Consider the following 20,565-nt stretch of genomic DNA (forward strand, 5'->3'; position numbering starts at 1 on the left):
TTCAAGGAAAGATGCAGTTTGAGTCTTTACCTATCATTCTTTAACTCACATGCTCAACAAATATAGTTCTTCACCCTCTGAGTCCAGGCAATGTCCCTTAATTATAAAACATTCATCTTTGAGTCCTCACAGTCTCATTGAAGCTATAATAATCAATTAATAAAAATCAATATTAACATAATTAATATAAACAACAGTCAATTGTTTTTCCTCCCTTGAGTGAGCCAGATTTCCTTAGTCTATGAATCTATGGTGATTAATAGATGCTCATAGCAAATGTCAACGTCTTTATTTAGCAGATCATTGCTACATAAGATAAAAGTTAAAATACTGGTAAAGATTTTATCAGAAAGGACAAAGTGGTTATCTTCTCTTAAGATTTACTTGGAAGGCATGTTGTTCTTTTCTTTCACAGGGAGTATAAGAAGTTTTAGTTCACATCATTAGCAAGAAACATGCTAAAGAATCATTTAACCTTTTACTGAACGCTTTATGGGTAAAGTGTTGTGCGTGGCACCAAAGAAGATACAAAACTGTCAAAGCAATACTTCATTAAGATTTCTGGAGGATAAACAGAAAAGTTTTTTTTAAAAAACTTTATTAAACAAATAGAAAAGTTAAAAAATACTTTATTAAAATATATTTAAATGATGTTTCCAAGATAGTATTTTATTGATTTTTGCAAAATATATTAATAATGACAAGTTGATAAACTAAAAGTTACAGAGAAAATGCTATGAGATTTCAGAATGTCCTTTAACAGAGAACTTAATTAGGTCCTGCGCGTACTGGGGAATTCTTTTAAGAAGGTATCTCCTACAACTTCTAGCCAGACTCCCTTTAATGAAAACAGCAACATTTAAAAGTCTGATGCAAGTTCCAAAGTGCCTATAGAGCTGCTTGCAAACTGGAAATGTTTGGCTCAATAATTTTGAGTGTGCATCTGAATAAACACCAAAAATGTGGCTAAAGGTAAATATAAGGTAATTATATAAGCAAAGTTTTAGTTACACAGTTGTAGTGGTACTATTAGCTCACACAAAACCCAATGTTAGTGATACAGAAATAAGAAATTCAGCTATTTCAATTTATCATGTAGTGATAAATTTTTATCAGAAAAAATCAAAGTGAGCTTTCAAACTCAACTTCTTAAGTATGCCATCCTTTGTATATTATTAACTATGATTTTGGAATTAGTGTGTCTTAAGATCAATGAACTAGAGTGGAAATAAATGAATTCAGAGAAAGGCAATGTCTTCTGCTATTTAAATAATACCCAATTTCATAAAAATCCACTTGAAAGTAAAGAAATAGAAGACCATACATTATTTTAAGAGGTGGTCTCCTCACTAGAGTAAGGGAATCCCGCTTCAGATGAATTGAGAGAAATACGTTTTGAGGGAGAGAATTCTATAAGTGGGTTACATTTGGATCTTAATAACATAAGGTCAAGACATGGAATGAGTGTATAAGAATTAAGGTTTGGGTTGAATTTATGAAATGGGTGTTGGAAGGGGAAGTTCTTGAGACAGTCGTCTGAGGTTATCTAGGAAGGTGAGGACACTTAAATTAGGCACTTCCTGCATGAGACACAGGGGTCTGAGGGTAATACTAGCCATGCCCGTATCAACAGTGTGTTAACAGCTCTTAAAGAGTGTAGTTTGGGTGGAGTCTGGGTTTTAGTTGTCAAAATTGAGCCCAAGATTCTTCAAAAAATTTAACAGAGGCTGAAACCCCAAATCATGAATAAATATTGAATTTGGAACTATAGATGGAAACACTGGAACAGAAAAATATTAACAGCCAGGTTTTTTTCATGGTTATGTTAAGTAACATCAAAAGGAGTAAAAACAAAAGTCAGTATTTAGAAATGCATCAACACAAAAATCTATCAGAAGTTCTATCTGAGAATGAATTCCCACAATGTGACTAAAATTTAAAAAAAAATCAAATCCAAAATACAAGAAACAGGAAGAGGTGAAGAAAATTATTGTCATTGGCCTGTCTTCATAAGCTTCACACTGGATATCTAACATTATAGACACTAGCCAGTGCTAGGTACCCAAATTTAAACATAGTTAAATATTAATATTCTAAAGGAAATTTTTGGTTCACACAGTACTTTAATACATATAGGTTTTCATTTATTAATTCAAATATTTGCCTTACTTTTCCTTTACGACAATGAACTCACTGAAGACAGGGATCTTGTCACCTTCAATTTAACAATGTCTGTTAGCAAACTTACGAGATGTTTTCCTACCCACCTAATACATGATATTCACATAGAGTAATAAATGAATTTTAGTGAACAGATGGATGAATTGTTCATTGGTGTGCAAAACTGTGCATGTGAGTCCTGTGTACCATTAAAATACTTAACATTGTGTTTTGAATAGACTCAAAACTTCATGATATTCTAATTAGCCACCACTCAAATTCTATTATCAAGTCCATCTTTTTAGGACTACCAGCCAAGATACCCTTTGTATTACTAGCTTAAAAAGGCTCTCCATTCTGAAAAGAAATATTTACGTAATACAGTTATTACACCAGATGCTTCTGGTGAAAGGAACCAAACTATGACCTCTCTCACCAGCAGGATGAAATCCATTGTTTTCACAACTGAATTATGTTTGATCATAAAGCTAAAAAGTGTGTGGGCTGTAAGAAATGAAGTTAAAGTCTTTTTCTGCTTTCTTCTTTCTCTTTCTGTCTTTCTTTTGGCACCAATCTATGACCAGGAAAATCTGGCATGAAATTAGCTTCAGAATGTGTCTAAATTAATTAGAGGTTATTTAATGAGTTATATATACAAATATAAATTATACAATTTAATTTATTTAAAATCATTTATTCTCAGCAAAATCAAACATATCATTGAGTTTACATAGAAATACAATTTGCAACTGTATCTTCATAAAAATGCACTGGTGAAATAAATGTTCATAATTAATGACCAATTATATACTATTTAATCATGCCAGTAGCAGAACTGATTACCATTGAAAATTGGTACAATAACGTATTTTAAATGTGCAAAGTACTCTATTGTGTTACCATTGATAATAAATCGCCACTAAATATATGCCTATTACACAAAGCTTTATAAAGTACAATAAAAATACAAATTCTATCTGTTAAAAAAAGCCATTGATATGGCTTCTAAACATCCTCATTATACAAATTCCGAAATACTATATGACAAACAAAATTATAAAGACTCTTCTTTATGAAACATATACTACCCTCTAATTAAGGTACAACTTAGCAGATAACAGAAAGCAAACAAGAAGGCTTATATACACCACAGAACATTATGGGGATACATACAAATATAATATTGCATAAGCCTATTTGATTTCTGTTCCTAGTGAAAATGTACCTTTAGCACGTGAAGAAAATTCCCATGACTAAAGGAAAAGAAACATTTTTGAGATCTACCCTCAATCTAAGCTCATATTTTCATTAATTTAATTTTTTTTCTTATAATGTGATGAACCAAATTATAAATTTGACCATAAATTTTGCTGCACTCAGTACAAATTACAGTCTGTTACATAATGGGCAAAGGTGTAAGAAACAAACATTTTTAAAAGTCAGAGTTCATCAGCACATCAAGAATCAGCTGCAAGAAAATGTTATTGTTGATGTTAAAGACTAAACTGAGCAGCAATTTCATTTTTGTGAAAAATGAGATTCTGAGTTTAACAAAACAGATACAAATTAAATTTGCTAAATAATGTTGATAATTCATAAAGAACAGGTGCCATAGATTTTTAACAGTATCAAAACTAATGGGTCATCACAAAATAAACTTTGGTGAGAAAATATCTTTATCGAAGGAGAAAATATAGGAAGGATAGTCTTATTCAGTTCAGAAAAAATATATTTGGTAAAGTATATATGGGTAATAGATACTGCAACTATAGACAGCATATATTCCAAATATTTTTTTCAGAAACTTCAGATCAGATGATGTTTAGTAATGTAACTTATCTCATTAGAAATTAAATTTTATTTTAAGTGTTTTGTAAATAGCAAATTTTCATTTGTTCCACAATCTTTATTTATGAAATAAATATTTAGAGTGTAGCTGATAAAAATAACTAACATTATTACCTTGCTTATACTAATAAGTACTCTAAATACATTTAGTTTAATTATTATTGGAATTTATATTTTTGTTATTTTACCTGCTAAAATGATCTGGTGGTATTATATTCAAAGTTTACATTTTCCGAATAATATGAACAACATTTCATACATAAAATGACATCTGTCTAATGAATGGTAACATGTCTATTGGTTTGAATATAGAACATATTTAGTTTGGCATTGGTGTATCTCTTCAGGACTCTGAAAGGTATCTTTAAGGTATGGCTTTTGGGAAATCAGTAATAAACTAGCATCCTAGAGAATGAACTTAAATTTGAAGAAGCTAATTGTTTAGAGCTCAGACACAGGCAGATATTTGGATAATTTGTCTTTCAATTATAAAATCTTCTACAAACAAACAGAAAGGAACATAAAAGTATGATTTACTTTACAGTGAGTTGTTTTTAAAACAAAATGCTACAGTTCAACAGTGAAAGTATGAGGAAATTTTACTGAAATAATTTTCAGAAAGTTATGAGATTCAAAAATATATTGGTACATGTATAATACCTGTCATAAGTAATAATGAATAATAGATATGTATACAAAACAAATTTAACAGATTCAAGACCTCTTGTTCTTGACATCAGCACCTGCTGTCTAACGGGTCGAGACAAAATACTGTGCCTTCAAGAGTTAGTCCCATTTTGAACCCCTCCTGCAAAATAAAGTAAAATCATTAAAATAGGAAATGCTCATAGCAAAAAAAAAAAAAAAAAAAAAAAAACAACAACCCATAAATGAAAGAGAGTATGAGCAGAAGTTGAAATCTTCATGTTTTGATCAACTAAGAAATAATTATATGTCAAATGATGTTGGCTTGTCAAATTTTTATCAAATGCTTTTATACCCGTTAGCATTTTAAATGCTTTAAATATACATGAGGTTAGCACTCATAAGAGATAGAAGAAAACAGAAATATGTGGAATTAAGTAATTTTAAGACTTAAATGTTTCTTTTCAGTGAAGTCTACTTTATGTCATTCTACTGTTGCTTAAATACCTTGGCTTTAAAGGTCAATATTTATATAAGTAAGATAGCTAGACCTCAAGGTGATGACAGCCTGATAGTTTTCACCTTTTCTTCTTGGTTACCACTATCCAGAGCCTGGTAAAATAAATTGCATTGTATTCCCTAAATGCAATGCTGTATCCTATGTGTAACACAGGACTGCAGATCACTTCGCCATGGAGAAAGCTTCCTCTACTAGCCTTGTAGCTGCAAATTATTGCTTTGAATTCCACTCACCTCTAGCATGTTTTAGATGCTTCTAGAAGTTAAATTTCTTTTGATTTATTGAGACCAAGTACCCAATTGCCATGAAAAAAATTTTTTTGAAGATTTTTGAGTTAAAAGTTAGTGGTAAAGATGTTTGTCCTTCTCTACTCTCCAGCTCTTTTCTTTTCTGTACAAGGTAGTTGAACTATGGGCCATCTCTGGTCTTACCACCTTCCCCATCCCCATCCTTGCTCATAAAATGAAATGTAGACAAAAGTCTATTCCTGAGGAAAAGAAAATCTCTCTCTAAGAGAAGGCTTTTGTCCTCTGTTCTGCTTTGTGTTTTGTTTGATTAGATGGTATCTACTCGTGTGTTAGCCAATTGCATATCTATTTGCATTTCCTCAAGTTACTTTCATTTAGAACCAGTATTTAATGTACTTACTATAAATCCAAAGTAAACATTATGATATAGAGGAAGAAAATCATTACAAAATACAAGCCACACCTTTTTCTCTGTTAATGTTTAAAGAACACTCTTCATTATGCCTAAGCACAAAGACCACACGGCAATGCCATCACTTTAAGGATTTTTCAAAAGTACTTCTCGGTACTTGGAATACAAATTATATTTAGTTAAGTAAAAGTCAGAGTACTTACCATTGTTTTAAAAGCCTATTCTGGTCACAAGAGAAATATTTTGCCACATGTATGCATATTTTTTTAAACAGCCGCCAAATACTCAGAAAAGTCAATACTTTAAACTGAAAATTTTGTAAATAAACTGCTTTTTAAAATATTTTATTTGGATATCTGAGGATCTATGTACTATGTCATCTTCTGGAATATCAGATAGATAGATAGATAGATAGACACATAGATAGGTAAGTAATGTGGATATATACTACCTTTGGAAAGATTTACCATTGTTTTTTAATCAGTTCATTCTGAAATTAAACCACTATCACTTCAGTTACCCTGAAAATACTATTTATCAATGTGTTATCAGTATATGAAAGGCAGAATAGTAATCAAAGTAAAATAGGGGTCATTGTTTCAACAAAAAATGTTTGTATATCACTTACAAGAATATCTCCATGTTTTTATAAGGATTCTTTAGGAGTCGTCTTAGATTAACTTAATTATCCCTTTTGACAGACACATTGGTATATGGCTCCTTGGTTTTCTTTCCCCTTAAAATTTCCCACACATTTTCTGACCCTTCCTTCCAGGCCTCATTTAGTAAGTCATGACTTAATGCATTCTAAATCCTTCTAAGGTTTCCATATCCTCTTGAATTTTAAACGTCTGAATGAAAATAAGGCTTATTCAACTTACGTAGTGATGGAAACTATCATAAACTCATATCACACAAAATAATGATCTTATTATTGATATATTATTAAAAATATATTTTTATATAAAATACTTTCCCCAATTGCATTTTCTTACTTTGAAACATGGAGAAAAGCATATCAAGGAAGAAAAAAACTCATATGCAACAATTAACATGTTGAAGTATGTCCTTTGAGTCTCCCTCTTTTCTACCTATAAATTAAAAAAAATTAATACTAATATAAATAAATATATATTATATATAAATTATTTAATGTATTAGATATATTATATATAAATTTCTATACTCTTTTTTAATCTTAGCAGAACAAACTTGATTATTTTGAGTCCCTGTAAAACTAATTTGATGATTTTATAATGTTCTATTAATTTTAATATAATTTATTTCCTGTATTTTATAGTTATAAATAAGGTTGACTGTATGTTTTTATGCATAGAGATTTTCCACATTCATAGTTATTTTCTCCTCAGAATAGATTATATTAAAGTTTTTGACATCAAACAGAAATACAAGTATTAGTAACAAATTACTCCCCAAAGGGATGCTGTGAACTGACACTGGCCCAGCAATGATTTAGAGTGCTTGTTTCATCACAATTTCATTTGCACTCTATATTAGTAAAAAAATATAATGTTTAATTTGCTGGATTAAAATAGCTTTTATAGTTCTTAATTTGTATGTTTTCTTTGATTAGACTTAACATGTCTATAAGTATATAGCCATCTGTGGTCTTATTTTGTGAGCTACACTTTTTAATTTATCTGTTGATTATTTAGTTTCCTAATCATTTGTCTACTTACTTTAATCATGTGTACATGATATAGTTATATTTTTTAAAGAGAAAATTTAAAAGAACTATAGAAGACCTTCTATAGGTGACTATATGTACATATTTTCCTTTTCCTTATAAAAATTTCTTTCCAATTCAAAAGTCTGATATATATATAATTGTATTTCAAAAATTTTAAACTGCCCAAGGCTTCTAAAATTTATCTGAGCATTTGTTGTAGGCTTCAGCTATACATTGATCTTCTCCTAAATTATTAACCAGTTGACTTAATATCACTTAATGCAAAATTCTTTCATTGACTTGTCACTCTCCTTTTTTAATGTATTAAATTATTATAACATACAAGGTACACTTCTGGGCTATCAATACTATTAAACTGATTTGCCTGTCAGTGACATGTACTAAGAAGTTTAAATTATGTCAAATCATATAAGGATATAATTGATTTCAAATAAATATCTAATTTTCTAACAATTTATAAAAACTATGGCTTAACATTTCTGTTTAAATTCTTACATTCATGAGATATTTCTATGATTTCCTCTGAAATAAAAGAGGAAAATTAAAAATCTCACTAGGCTTATTAACTCAATATAGTTTATACAACCCATTATACTGTATTAAGTTTTTACATTATATGCAAAGATAAAAATAGTAGCTAAATGTGTGCATTCAATTAATTAGGCTAACAAGATTAATAACAAAAGTCGTTATAAATTTTAGTTAAAATATTACTTTACTTTAATTAAAGTGACCTTGCAAACACATCGTGTACTAAAAGAAACAGACAAGCAATGAGGTGGACAATGCAATAGTGATTGAGTCATTGAAAAAATAACTTCAAGTATGGGTTATAAAACCTCTTTAAACAAAACTAATAATCAGACATATACATGTGAAACTGCTTTTTGAATATTTATTAAATAAATAAAGCAAATATTAAGGTTTAGCTTTAAGAAGTTATAAGTTGTTTAAAATTATTATGAAAATAGTATACCAACCATCTCTGGCGCTACCCACCATGAAAGCAGAAAAGAATAAAAAAGACATTAAGAGTATATTAGAAATGACAAAAAGAAAACAAAAGCAAAAATACCACAGTGTAACATTATTTGACTACCATACCATTAAATCATTTCAATATAGTGTTTCTCAAACTGGGTTTCTACAAAAATCTGGAGATACAGGCTTATCTTCAAACATCTATAGAAAACATTTGTTGTGTGAAAATCTAAAAAATATTAATAGAAAGTCTTTGTGTTTTGTATAACCTTTGAGAACAAATACTACCACATCAGTGCCCATGTTTGTTTTTGTTCTTACAAAAGCATTAGTCCCAAGGTAGTACAACCATAATTGGTAAAACTAATGAAAAGGAAAATAAATTTATTTCATATGAAATAAATAAAGCATTCTCACTAAATAATCATGCACTATTTGAATGAAAGTCTCGTAGTATTTTAACTACCGAAAAGATGTGGGGAAATTGTGTCATCAAACAAGATACATGCTGATATCAACAGAAGTATGATGTTGGTGGTTTTCGTTTCAGCCAAATAAAATAATCCATGCTGTTATATTAAAGTTCTTAATCTGAATTTTATTAGGTGTTGTAATTTCGCTTTTGTTTAATTTATAAGTTTTGAATTAATAGTTGTATAAGAACTATAAAGATAAAATGTATATAACTTTTTTTGTAAATATTTAAGAAATGTTATAGAAATAGTTTACAGTTTAAGTCAATATTAAGGATTTAAAATAATTTTCATGCAAAAGGGAATTATAAATCACCCAACTTGAGAAATTTTTGTTTTGACATATTCTTTAAAAACCTCAAGGTATGTTAAACAATCCAACTTTTAAAATGCAGAGGCATTATTATATCTATAATAATAAGGATATTCACATAATACCTAGAAGACTGCTTCACACCTTCAGTCCAAAATCAGTGAAAGGATATTTATTATCTTTCTAGGAAGCAGTGTTTTATCAGTGTTAGAAGATCATAATCCACCCCTCAACTTTTTTTTTCCCAGGAAATGAAGCATAGAGAGTGAATGTATTAACCCAGGCCTAATAAATAAAAACCACTCCATCTCTTCACCACATCTTCTCAATCAGCTTCATATAATTGGTCTCTGCCTGAATTCTTCTGTGTATATATTGTCTTTTTGATGAAAAATAGGATATAATAACTTCATCAAAATGTAAAGGGAAATATAAAGAGAAGACTTTATTATAGTGCTTATAAGACTAATTACTAATCATCGCCCACTGTACAAAGCTTCTAAACCAATATCTTCAAACTTCCAGAACAATTCAGAATTGAAAAATAAAAGGGAGAGAAAGGAATGAAAACTCAATTGGACTACATTCCTAAGGAAGCTGTCATTTGGTGTCTGCTGTTTCAGTAAGAGCCCAGAAGTTATGAACTGTAGTTACAATGCTTCCTATTATTTTATACCCCTCTTCCTTTGGAATTCTTCGTTTTAGCTCTCAGCTTTATTTATTAATTGAGGTAACATTGGTTTATAACATTATATAAGTTTCATGTGTGCAACATCATATTTCGACTTCTGTACACAGGACAGTGTGTTCACCATCAAAAGTTTAGTTTCTTTTTTTTTTTTTTTGGCCTCTCCTGTTGTGGAGCACAGGCTCCGGATGCGCAGGCTCAGCGGCCATGGCTCACGGGTCCAGCCGCCCCGCGGCATGTGGGATCTTCCCGGACCAGGGCACGAACCTGTGTCCCCTGCATCAGCAGGCGGACTCTCAACCACTGCGCCGCCAGGGAAGGGAAGCTCCCAAAAGTTTATTTTCTGACCATCACCATACAGTTGACCCCCTTTACAATGTTTCTTTTTAAGAGACTGATTTCATTCTTACAATGATTTTCCTTCACCCGTTCACAATTCTGAAATTCATAATTGTTAATTGTTAAGACTGAGATCAAATCTTATAAGTCTAGTGCAATGACCTTTCAATTTTTGGATTTTGAATAATTAACTCATGAAGAATTTATGTTATTTTGTATAAAAAAAAGAACCATGTTTTTGCCACTGTAAATCGCACCATTAAGAACAAAACACAACGAAACCTTATCCGTAGCATCTGTCTGAGTATTTTTAGGACTAAATGTATGTTATTGTTATTTTAAAGTAATTATTTTAAGTAAGTTGATAACAGTTCAAGGGAAGGGTAGTTTTAGTAATAACATTCTCTTAGTCCCATAGAAAAAAGAAAACAAAAACATTTATGCGCCAATCTGTTAAAATAGTCACCTGCATCTCATCTAATTTTGATTGAATATCTGGAGGGAAATCCCCTGCTCCACAGTTAAATGGGTCAAAAGGTTCTGCTCCAAATAGGTCCCGTTCTAAAAGGAAGAAAATAATTTAGTATATGAAATGACAAGGAGTGAGTTGGGGTGAGTTAGGTTTCAAAGGCAGGATTATATAAAGAAGCACCTGCATGACCAAATGAGCCCCTATCCACACATACTTTATGTTGGGCTTTCCTGAGCTTAGACTAGTTAAACACCAACAAGCAAGCAAAGATCCGCTTTTATGACGATTTAAAAACTATTTGGTTACAAAGAATTATTATTCAGAGAGGTTTCTGTGTCTTTAAGTAAGACTTAATATCAAATTCACCAAATATTTGATAATTAATATATTACAATACCTACACTTTACTAAAGCAATTTAAATGTACTAAAATTAACGTATTACTCACTGAAACTTCTCTATTCCATTTATTGATGACTCTGCAACACAATAGTGAAGCAATAGGTAGGACCTAGTAGATTAGGAAGTAGTTTAACTCACAGTTCATGTACTTTAATCTCACCTTTTAGCCAGAAAAAATTTAAGGCACATCATCTCATGTAGTATAAAATCATATCACCTTCCTAGATAACCACAATGAGAGAGGTTCTTTAAAAATGCCTCTTTTCCCCCAAACAAATTTCCTTTAAAAAAAATAGCAGTAATTGAGTATCAAAAAGCTCTCTGTGCATATATTTTAAAGTCTGCATTGTTCTTTTAATCATTAAAGAAGTATCAAAGTTAAAATTGATGTTTGTAATTGATAGGACTATGACTTAATTTATGATTTAAAATTCCTTTTTAATTTAAGAAATTTCTTTCCTCTGAATCAATTTAAATGCAGCCTTAACTGACAAAAAATTAAATTATATATGGGCAAGGGAATTTATAATGTATCAAGACTTTCATTTTTCAGGAAACTATATTCTCTAAATTAAACGCTTTGTAAGAAATAATATTTATGCTACTTGAGTTCTATTATATCTTCTAAATCATTGTGACTCCCATTATGAAAGATTCTTGCTTCTCTAGTTACAATTATTTTTTCAGATTCATGTATTAAGTTAATAAATGTAAAATGTTTAGAAGCTCCTGGTTCTGGTAAGTATTGTATAAATAAGAAGGACATATAATTTATCTTCCAAATAAAGACACTTTTAAGAGTGAAAGGAGTGCTACCAAGTTTCACCAGGATGAAGGGTATAAGACAGGGTACTCCTAAACAAATGGGAATTTACTCTCACCATACATATAACTGATGGGTATTATTATTGTTGTTACTATATATTTTCCTCAGTCCGATGTTTATTGTAGGCAATAAACCAGAACTTAGAGAAAAGAGGAACTGTTCTTTGGAGGTGTATCCTGGTTACCACTGTACCACGAACACATCAAGCAATGCTTTACATGTGGTACATGCTTGTCAAAAGAAATGAATTAATAAAGAGGAAATAGAGTTGTCAGGAGGAACAGAGATTCTCATTACACAGGTTTTCTAAAGTTGGGACTCAAAATCACCAGAGATTTCAGATGGGCTTAAGGGATCCTTAACATTCCTGAAATGCAATGCAAAATTTTGTATGAGTGGGCATGTTGTGTTTTTCTGTGAAGAGGTTTAACTTTTATCATATACTCAAGGGTCCACAACTCCCCCACAAGTCAAAAAAGTACTACTTTACATATTAAGTAGACATATCAATACCAGGCAAATTAATAAATATAATAGAGCTCTTTGGCATATTTTGGTCAGCTCAGATGGATCTAAAATTCATAACAAAAAGTCATATAAGTCCAATTTTCAATTTAAAAAGATTTGCTATGTAATTAATGACATGAAAATTATTTAATCTAATACAAGAGCAAAATAAAAAAAATAGGTGATACTTCACTCATTCTTTTGTTTATCCACTAAATATTTATTGAACACATATTATGTGCCATACATTTTGCTAGGCAGTGGATTAAAACAGTTGAGGAAAGGACTTTAGAGTCAAGTGCCTTCCCTCATGTAATTTATAATCAATTAGGAAACATGATATTAAACAAATTAATTAAAGTCTGATACATATTCAAAGATCAAAAATATACTCTGGAGAACTACTAGGGTTCTCAGGCAGTAAGGAGAGAAACTAAGGAACAATCTTGTAGGTTTCTGCTTTTATGTATTTAAAATATAAAGAAAATAAATGAATGAATACATTTAAGATTTCATTAAAAGAAAAAGTCCTATTACTAAAAGCCCACTGGATTACAGTTTTAGACAATCTTACAATTAAAACTGAGTTGAACAATCTGTCCTTAAATTGTTAGTATAGATAGACAAGAAGATGATTGATAGATAAATGATAGATAGATATAATACAGTGGTAATCAGAACTCCATTTCTTTCTATCTATCTATGTATCTATCTAATCTTTCTAATGATATACTGCTGTATTTACTAAACTCTGGCATTTGGGATAGATAGACATTAAAAAATATAGCAAGATATTACTTCAGTTTCTCATTAATAAATCCCTAAAAACCATTTGACCATCTCTACCTAGATTTTCCAAAGGCATTTCAAACTCACTAACATTTAAAAGAGGCTCATCAGTTTCCCCCTCTCTACCTCTCGTTTTCCCATTAACAACATTTGGTCCAAAATCCTGAATCATAATGGAGTTTGAACTTTCAGTTACCATCCTGATGGATTATTCCTTCTAAGTATCTTAAAATCTATTCACTCTTCTCAATTTATATTCTACTTGGATTAAAACCTGACATTGTGGATACACTTCTAATTTATATTTCAAATTCTAGCATGTAACCCAAGTCTAGTGTATGTACTAAACAAATGCCCATTGAATTAAATACATGAATGAGCAAAACACTGATGTAGTCCAAGGAAGTAAAGAACAGTGGTAAAGGAAGAGATCTGGAACACTCTTAAGGACAAAAAATTCCCCATTATGATATCAAGATATTGGCAACATTTTCTAAAAACACATGTATATTATGGATTATTTCCTTGAAAAAAATATTTTGCATTGACACAAAATATATTCAGAAGAATTTAAATGTACTATATTTCAACAAAAGTATTGAAATATTTTTGTTCACTGATTTTTAAAGTTCTAATGTTATTACTTTGTATTTATAAATTAGTCCTCTGAAATTTACTGAATACCTAAAATGTGCAATGCACTTTGTTGAGTTCTGCAGGGAAAACAAATAAACTATAGGCTCTGAAGTGCTTTACAGCCTTAAGCTAAAACTTCAGAGTTACATTGAAAACGTCTCAAATGTGAACCAGAGAGGATGCAATAAAGCAAAATATGTAAAACTCTCTTTTCTTCAGTGCCCCTTTAGACCTGATGACTGATCATGGCCATTGGAAACTATTCTTTCACTTTCTGTGACAGAGCACAGAGCAAAATATAGTCAAGACATTGACGATGAACATCTGTTAGATGCTTTCTACTTCGTCAGAGAGACTTTTATGTTCCTTCCAGATATACAGAAAGTAAATCAGAAAAGCAATGCATTTATAGCTTTGTAGATATCAAAGAAAGAACACTTACATAGGGTTAATAAATAAATCATGGAATTCATAGATTTATATATTTCTTTAACTAAGACTATCCATATACTCTATGATAAAAAAATTAAACTGAGTTCTAAATGATTAAAATAATTACCACAGGACTGTTCTTAATCATTAAACAAAACATTAAAAATATAACCCCAACACAATAAACATAACTGTTTTGTATTATGATGTAACTAAGCCTATACCAAAATATCATTTTTCATAAAATAGTTTCAAATGCAAATAGTGATGTCTTTAGTAGTATACTCTCAATTATTAAGTAAAATATAAATAACTGAATTTGGCACATATATATAAACATAATTCTTCAGTGATTAAAATTTTTAGTGAGCTTGTTAAGATATATACTTTCCCATAAAGTGCTAATTAAACATTTAAAATGTACACAAATATAGCAAAAATATTGATTTGTTTAGAAAGCTTACTAATCTCGGTAGATCTACTAGGGACTGGAGGTGGCTGCGTGCCATTGCGAGTAGGTATTGAAGACTGGTGTGAAACTGGAGAAAATGGAATCATATCAAAGATGTCAGTGGAGGGAGACTTAGGTGTCACATTGCCTGCCTGCAATGAAGATAACATGAATTAGTATTCCATGTAGAAACATTATAATGCTAAATATTTAATACACATATAAAACATATATAAACACAACAAAAAATGCAGTTGAGTCATATGAACTTGCCATTCTGTAAATCAAAAATAGTTACCAAAAAAAAAAAAATAGTTACATATTGGCTATTTCATATGACTCAACCACTTATGCTAAATGCTCATTGGCAAGAAAATTTCTGCAAAAATATTCTCAAAGATGATGGCAAAAATGGTGATAATACTATTCTAGACAGATATAAAAGATATGTTGGATTTTTTGTATATCTAGAAATAATTGCCACTTATATCAGAGAATTGAAAACGTGTTAGAAACTATTTATATAAAACCTTGATTTCAGTAATGTATTTTGCACAAGATTACAAGATTTAGACAGAAATAACCGAACATAAGTGATGAATCTTAAATATAACCATACAAAAGCGATTGATAATGATTTTAAAAACATTTTAAGGAGTCTATTTAAATTTGTACTTATAACTGTAATGGAGCCAACTATTATATTCATTGCAGTGACTTTTCTTCTTAGAATAAGACTTCATCATTTTCTACAATAAATAGCTACCTTGTGAAATAAATTATAATCACAAAATGATTAAGTTATCTGGGCCAGTCTGGGCTAGGATGTAATGAAAGAATGAGACAATCATCACTTTGATTGTCATATAGGGAAAAAAATTATTTTATATATATATATCATCTATTGATATAAAAGAAAGAGAATTCCCATTTTGGAGAGAAATAGTGAGAAAAATTTATTTTTCTTATAAGAACATGAATATTGTTTAGAATTGCTTAGAGTGGTTCATATTATAATTTGTGTTCGCAAAATACATTTGTTTACTGATTCACAGATGATGCAGGTAGTGAAGATAAAAAGGCTGATTGTGTGTAAAGAGTGATAGATTGTGTGTAAAGAGTGATAGATTTGCTATTCAGTTAATAAACCTGTTAGTACATTTTTTCATGCAGGAAAATTGCTGTCATCTCCCTTTCTTTAGCAACTTACTTTAACTTTAATGGATAGTCTATCAGTTACAAATACTATCCAAAGACTTGGAGGCAACTTTATCCCTCAGCTCTTTCCTCCTACTCAGGAATGTTGTTCTCCTAATCAGCCTCTCTCTCAAATTCCACTGGCTTCCATCTCTCTCCTCTTTGTCAAGATATAAAGATACTCAGATCTTGACTGTTGTTAAAACAAACCAACCAAAAAGGTCTTTACCCAGTGCCTCTTTACTCCTCTCGTCTCTCATTATCTCTTTCCCTTCCCTTCAAAGCTGAGGTCCTTGAAGGAGGTATCACATCTCTTGCCCTTTTACTTCATCCAATCCTCAACTCAGATCATTCCAGACTTTGCTCTTTTTGCTGAACTCTACTGAAAGAGCTTTTGCCAGTCTCAACAATGGCCTAATTTCCCAGTTGCTATATCTGATGGATCTTTGAAAGTACCTGTCCTATTTCATCTTTTTGTGGATTTGGACCACCACTCTCTACTAGAAACTCTCTGAGATCAGATGACCAAAGGATGCAAAAATGGCACACAAGGGCCCCAGATCACATCACATCGATTCAAGACATACCTGATTTTTTTCATTACTATATAAATGGCATATTTTGGCAGAATTAAAAAAATACGTGGGATAATAAAAAGCATTTTCTATTTAGCGAATTACATGAGGTCTTGGGATGCTGCTCTCACTGATTGGCTTGGGAAGGCCACATTTAGAAGGTGGTGGTATTAACAGTCCCAATGATAGTCTGGAATCAGGCGAGTTGACAGGAGTGACAGTAATGGAAGAAATATTTAGACAGGGAGATGAATCATCAGTTCTACGCCAGAAAGAAGGTGAGCATCTCTGAAACCCGTGTTGCTCATGATCAGACATTTTGTGCAGCAGCTGTAAAGGAATGACAGAAAAATATACTAAGGAGAAGAAAGAAGATGTGGAGGAAAAAGAAAAAAAGTATATATGAAAATGTATTAGGATATTTTGTGAAAATGATAAGTACTTTCAAAATAACTTTACTAAAATTAAAACAAATCGTTTGAGTAGATTTTTTCCTATTGCAAGAGTCTTCAGATTCTGGATTGTTTAATTTGATGATTTTTCACTGAAATATTACATTTTTAGGTATTTTAATAAAATATTACATTCAATACGACTTGAGAGGAAGAAAGTGGAGAGAAAAATGACAAATGCCTACAGATTTATTTCTGAGAGAGCCTCTGTGTACTGAGATGGGGAAAAGGAAGGATAGCAACAAGAAAAAAAATGTCAGTAGGAGTAAAGTCTAGTATAAGTTAAGACTTTGTAGAATTTTCAAAAAGGGCTACAACATACATTTTAGATTTAATCCTCAAAAAATTCATTTGAAGTATTAGTAATATTACATCCATATTATAATAAAGATAGGGGAATCAAGGCCCATAAACTCTTTATGAGCTACTCCTGTGTATGTAAGAAGCAAAGCCAAAATTCAAAACAATCTGACTCCAATCATCATGCCCTTTCTATAGGTAGTAAGCTCCAAATGGTAAAATTTTGGGGGGATGGGCAGAGGGAGTTGTCAAGCATCTCAAGTAAATCAGAGAGATAAATAATAATAAGCAACTAGTACACTGTACTGGGTCTGCACATCAGTCTTTGGATGACTTTTGGAAGCTATTTCCATTACATCATGGAAAGCTACTGTCAAGTACTGAACTGGACAGAGCTGAGTGGCCAGATGTCAGAGTGGTCAGTTAAAACAGCAACCAAAATGAAAGTATGTAATAATTGAGCCTTTATTCACTTACAATGATAGTGTAAGCAAGAGGCCAGAAAGAAGGTTGTGGTTCCATCAATGTCCCATTTTTCCCCAGTGAATGGCACTGGGCAAAGGTCAGGAGTATCATTACAGAAGCAGGACAGTATCTCTCTCCGGAGGGAGCCCTGAACACAAGGTTTCTGCTGGTTTTGTTTTGGGGAGGGGGAGATGGGAGTGCAGAGGGAAGAAAAGGGAAAAGAACTAGGAGTAGAAAATACTGAAAACTGAATCCTAGTGGAGAAAAGTATTTTCAAGGCCCCCAAAAGATGAAGCACTTAAGAGAGGCCTTGGTCAAGGGCCTCCAATAAGGAGGGCTCTGAATGGAGGTACCTGGGCTGGGAATGCAGTTAATGCGTAATAGTGCGGCCAGCCTGGTTGGTGAAGGGGGCTGAGTCCCTGACTACAACTCCTCCAAGCAGTGCACTGAATCTGGGGTGAGGAGGGCAGCTTTCTCCCATGAGGCTTGCCATGGAAAGACTTTGTAACTTTCTGGGCCTAAAGGATTTGACCTGGAGCCAGACTTCTCAGCTACAAGTCACACTGCAGAGATTTTTCAACACTAATAGGACCTGGAGGCAGCCAACACAAATCTGGCTTTTGATAAACCTCATGGTGAAAGGTTGTAACTAAAATTATAGTTAGGAGAAACAACTTTGAAAGAATCTTTAAACTAGGAGTCACCTCTTCACACATTTCAGGAAGCAGAGGGGGAAAGAAGGAAGCGTAAAGTGACAGATTTAAGTTGAGGAAAGAATTCAGTGTGGAAGCAAGTCTCTGATGGTCTGAATTATGTAATTTATCACTCTATTAATATGCATATACAGTTACATAATGATTGCTTTCCCTACTGATCTCTATAGTGATCTATCTATCTATAGAAATGTATACATGTACGCATGTATGTATATAATTTTAAGATCTATTTCATGGTCTATATAATTCACTGTAAACTTTTGCAGTTGGTAGCCACCTTTTACTTAATTATAGGTAACAACTGTAAGCTCCTGGTGGACAAAACTTTGTTTTTCTAAAATAATCTGTATAACATATTAGAATACTTGATATATAATGTCAATGAATATTTATTGTTTAATGTATACTATAGCAACTTTTTTTAACTTAAACTATAAATTGATAAGGATGTTTGTACTGAGTAAAAAATAAAAAGATATCATGTGAAAGTTGTCCTTGGTATCATTTGGCTTATAAATGGGAGTACTCTATATTGTTTTATGACTTGTATTCATCAAAACATCTTTACCAGGTGCCACAAAACAAACTGAAGGCCAACCTAACCTAACTTAAAAGTGCTCTAGTGTTTTATCATGGTGTTAATATTTGTATTCTACTTCCTCTGAGAAAGTATACTTATATAAAAGAAGAATGTATATAATATGAAAATAATCGAATATTTCAATGCCCCAATTAAGAAGTATTTTCACTTTCAAAATGGTAAAGCAGGGCTATCTGTCAATAATTTGGGTATCTAAAGTTTAAAACTCTAACACTAATTATTACAATTTTCCTTTGGGTCATCAGTAATCTAGATTTGGTCAACTAAGATTTTTTGTTTGGGTCACATAGGTCTTTAAAATAAGTTTTGATTCAGTTGCTTACAGGTGAATATTAAGAGGTTGTACATTAAAATCCAGAGAGTTTGTTTAGAAGTTAGAAAATCAAGAAAGTAGACCCACAAACTTGCGTAAAAATAACTGACTGGTATTGAGCAAGTAGCTGTGCCTTCTAAGTTGGTGTCTGCTCTCCAACTCCTCACTCTACCACATGCCCATTTCACACATTTGTTTAGGCCACAGCCTGGGCTCTGCTGACATTTGTGTTTGTCATTGCTAACTTAGAAATAATTCAAGTCAGGGAATTAGATGTTACATCTGATTCCTTATAAGAATGAAATCTAAGTACATAGGCATATTTCAATAGCATCTGATTCTGCACCAAACTATTACACTTATTAAATAAGAATATGTGACTACAGCCCCTAAATTGCATACGGTGGCATTTTGGGCACTGGATAAATATTTTGAGCAGTGTCTCTAAATTTAAGTGTTCAGGAACTAGTCATTTTTTAATCTTGCATTTTTAAGTGGTTGAGGATACTTATTCTTTTAAGAAATGAAATACATAGTTCAGATGAAAATGGTTTGATATTTTTGTGTTGGGCCTTCTGTCAGTATTTTTACAGATGGCTAGAGACCAAAATTTGGGGAGTTTCCTACAGAAGTTTATGGCGCTACTGTTTAATCCTTTTATGCCCATAATTCTAAGTGCTTTGGTCTTCAGGAAGGTGTACAGCCTCTGAGTTATTATACTAAGGGGAATGAGGAATTCTGTGTTCAACAGTTACATGTTAATTATGCAGAAATTATTAGGTTATTAAGACATATTAATAATGAGTGCCCATATTTGAGATTCATAGTTGTTGTAGTTTTACAGCTCTTTCTTTCAGTAAGTAGAGGCTTGGCGCATTAGGCCATGTGAATATTTCAATTCCGAGCTTTGCCTAAATATGACAATGTTGAAATGTCATAAAAGCGTTTGAATCCTATCAGTTAATGTTGAATACATCTAAAGAATAACAAAAAAACTGCACTGAAGATTAGATACTTCGATTATTAAAAAAAACACTAAAGATGGGGAAATATAAAGGTAATGTAAAATGTTCTAGCAAATCCTTCTGCATTG

At 31.5% G+C, this 20,565-nt stretch overlaps 1 protein-coding gene across 1 annotated transcript in view; it reads right to left on the bottom strand.

The window, feature by feature from the left end:
* Nucleotides 1–2,827: 2,827 nt before the first annotated feature.
* The window catches only part of GULP1 (GULP PTB domain containing engulfment adaptor 1), a 268,406-nt gene continuing 250,668 nt past the window's right edge, over nt 2,828–20,565 (bottom strand). The window contains exons 11-15 of the mRNA XM_060015615.1: nt 16,731–16,955; nt 14,867–15,005; nt 10,805–10,899; nt 8,525–8,535; nt 2,828–4,816 (exon numbers count right to left, since the gene is read on the bottom strand). Coding sequence (XP_059871598.1) covers nt 4,795–4,816; nt 8,525–8,535; nt 10,805–10,899; nt 14,867–15,005; nt 16,731–16,955 — 492 coding nt within the window. The 3' untranslated portion in view covers nt 2,828–4,794. The remainder of the gene's footprint in view (nt 4,817–8,524; nt 8,536–10,804; nt 10,900–14,866; nt 15,006–16,730; nt 16,956–20,565) is intronic.

Source organism: Delphinus delphis, chromosome 7 (assembly GCF_949987515.2).
Source record: "Delphinus delphis chromosome 7, mDelDel1.2, whole genome shotgun sequence".
In the NCBI taxonomy this organism is placed as follows: Eukaryota; Metazoa; Chordata; class Mammalia; order Artiodactyla; family Delphinidae; genus Delphinus; species Delphinus delphis.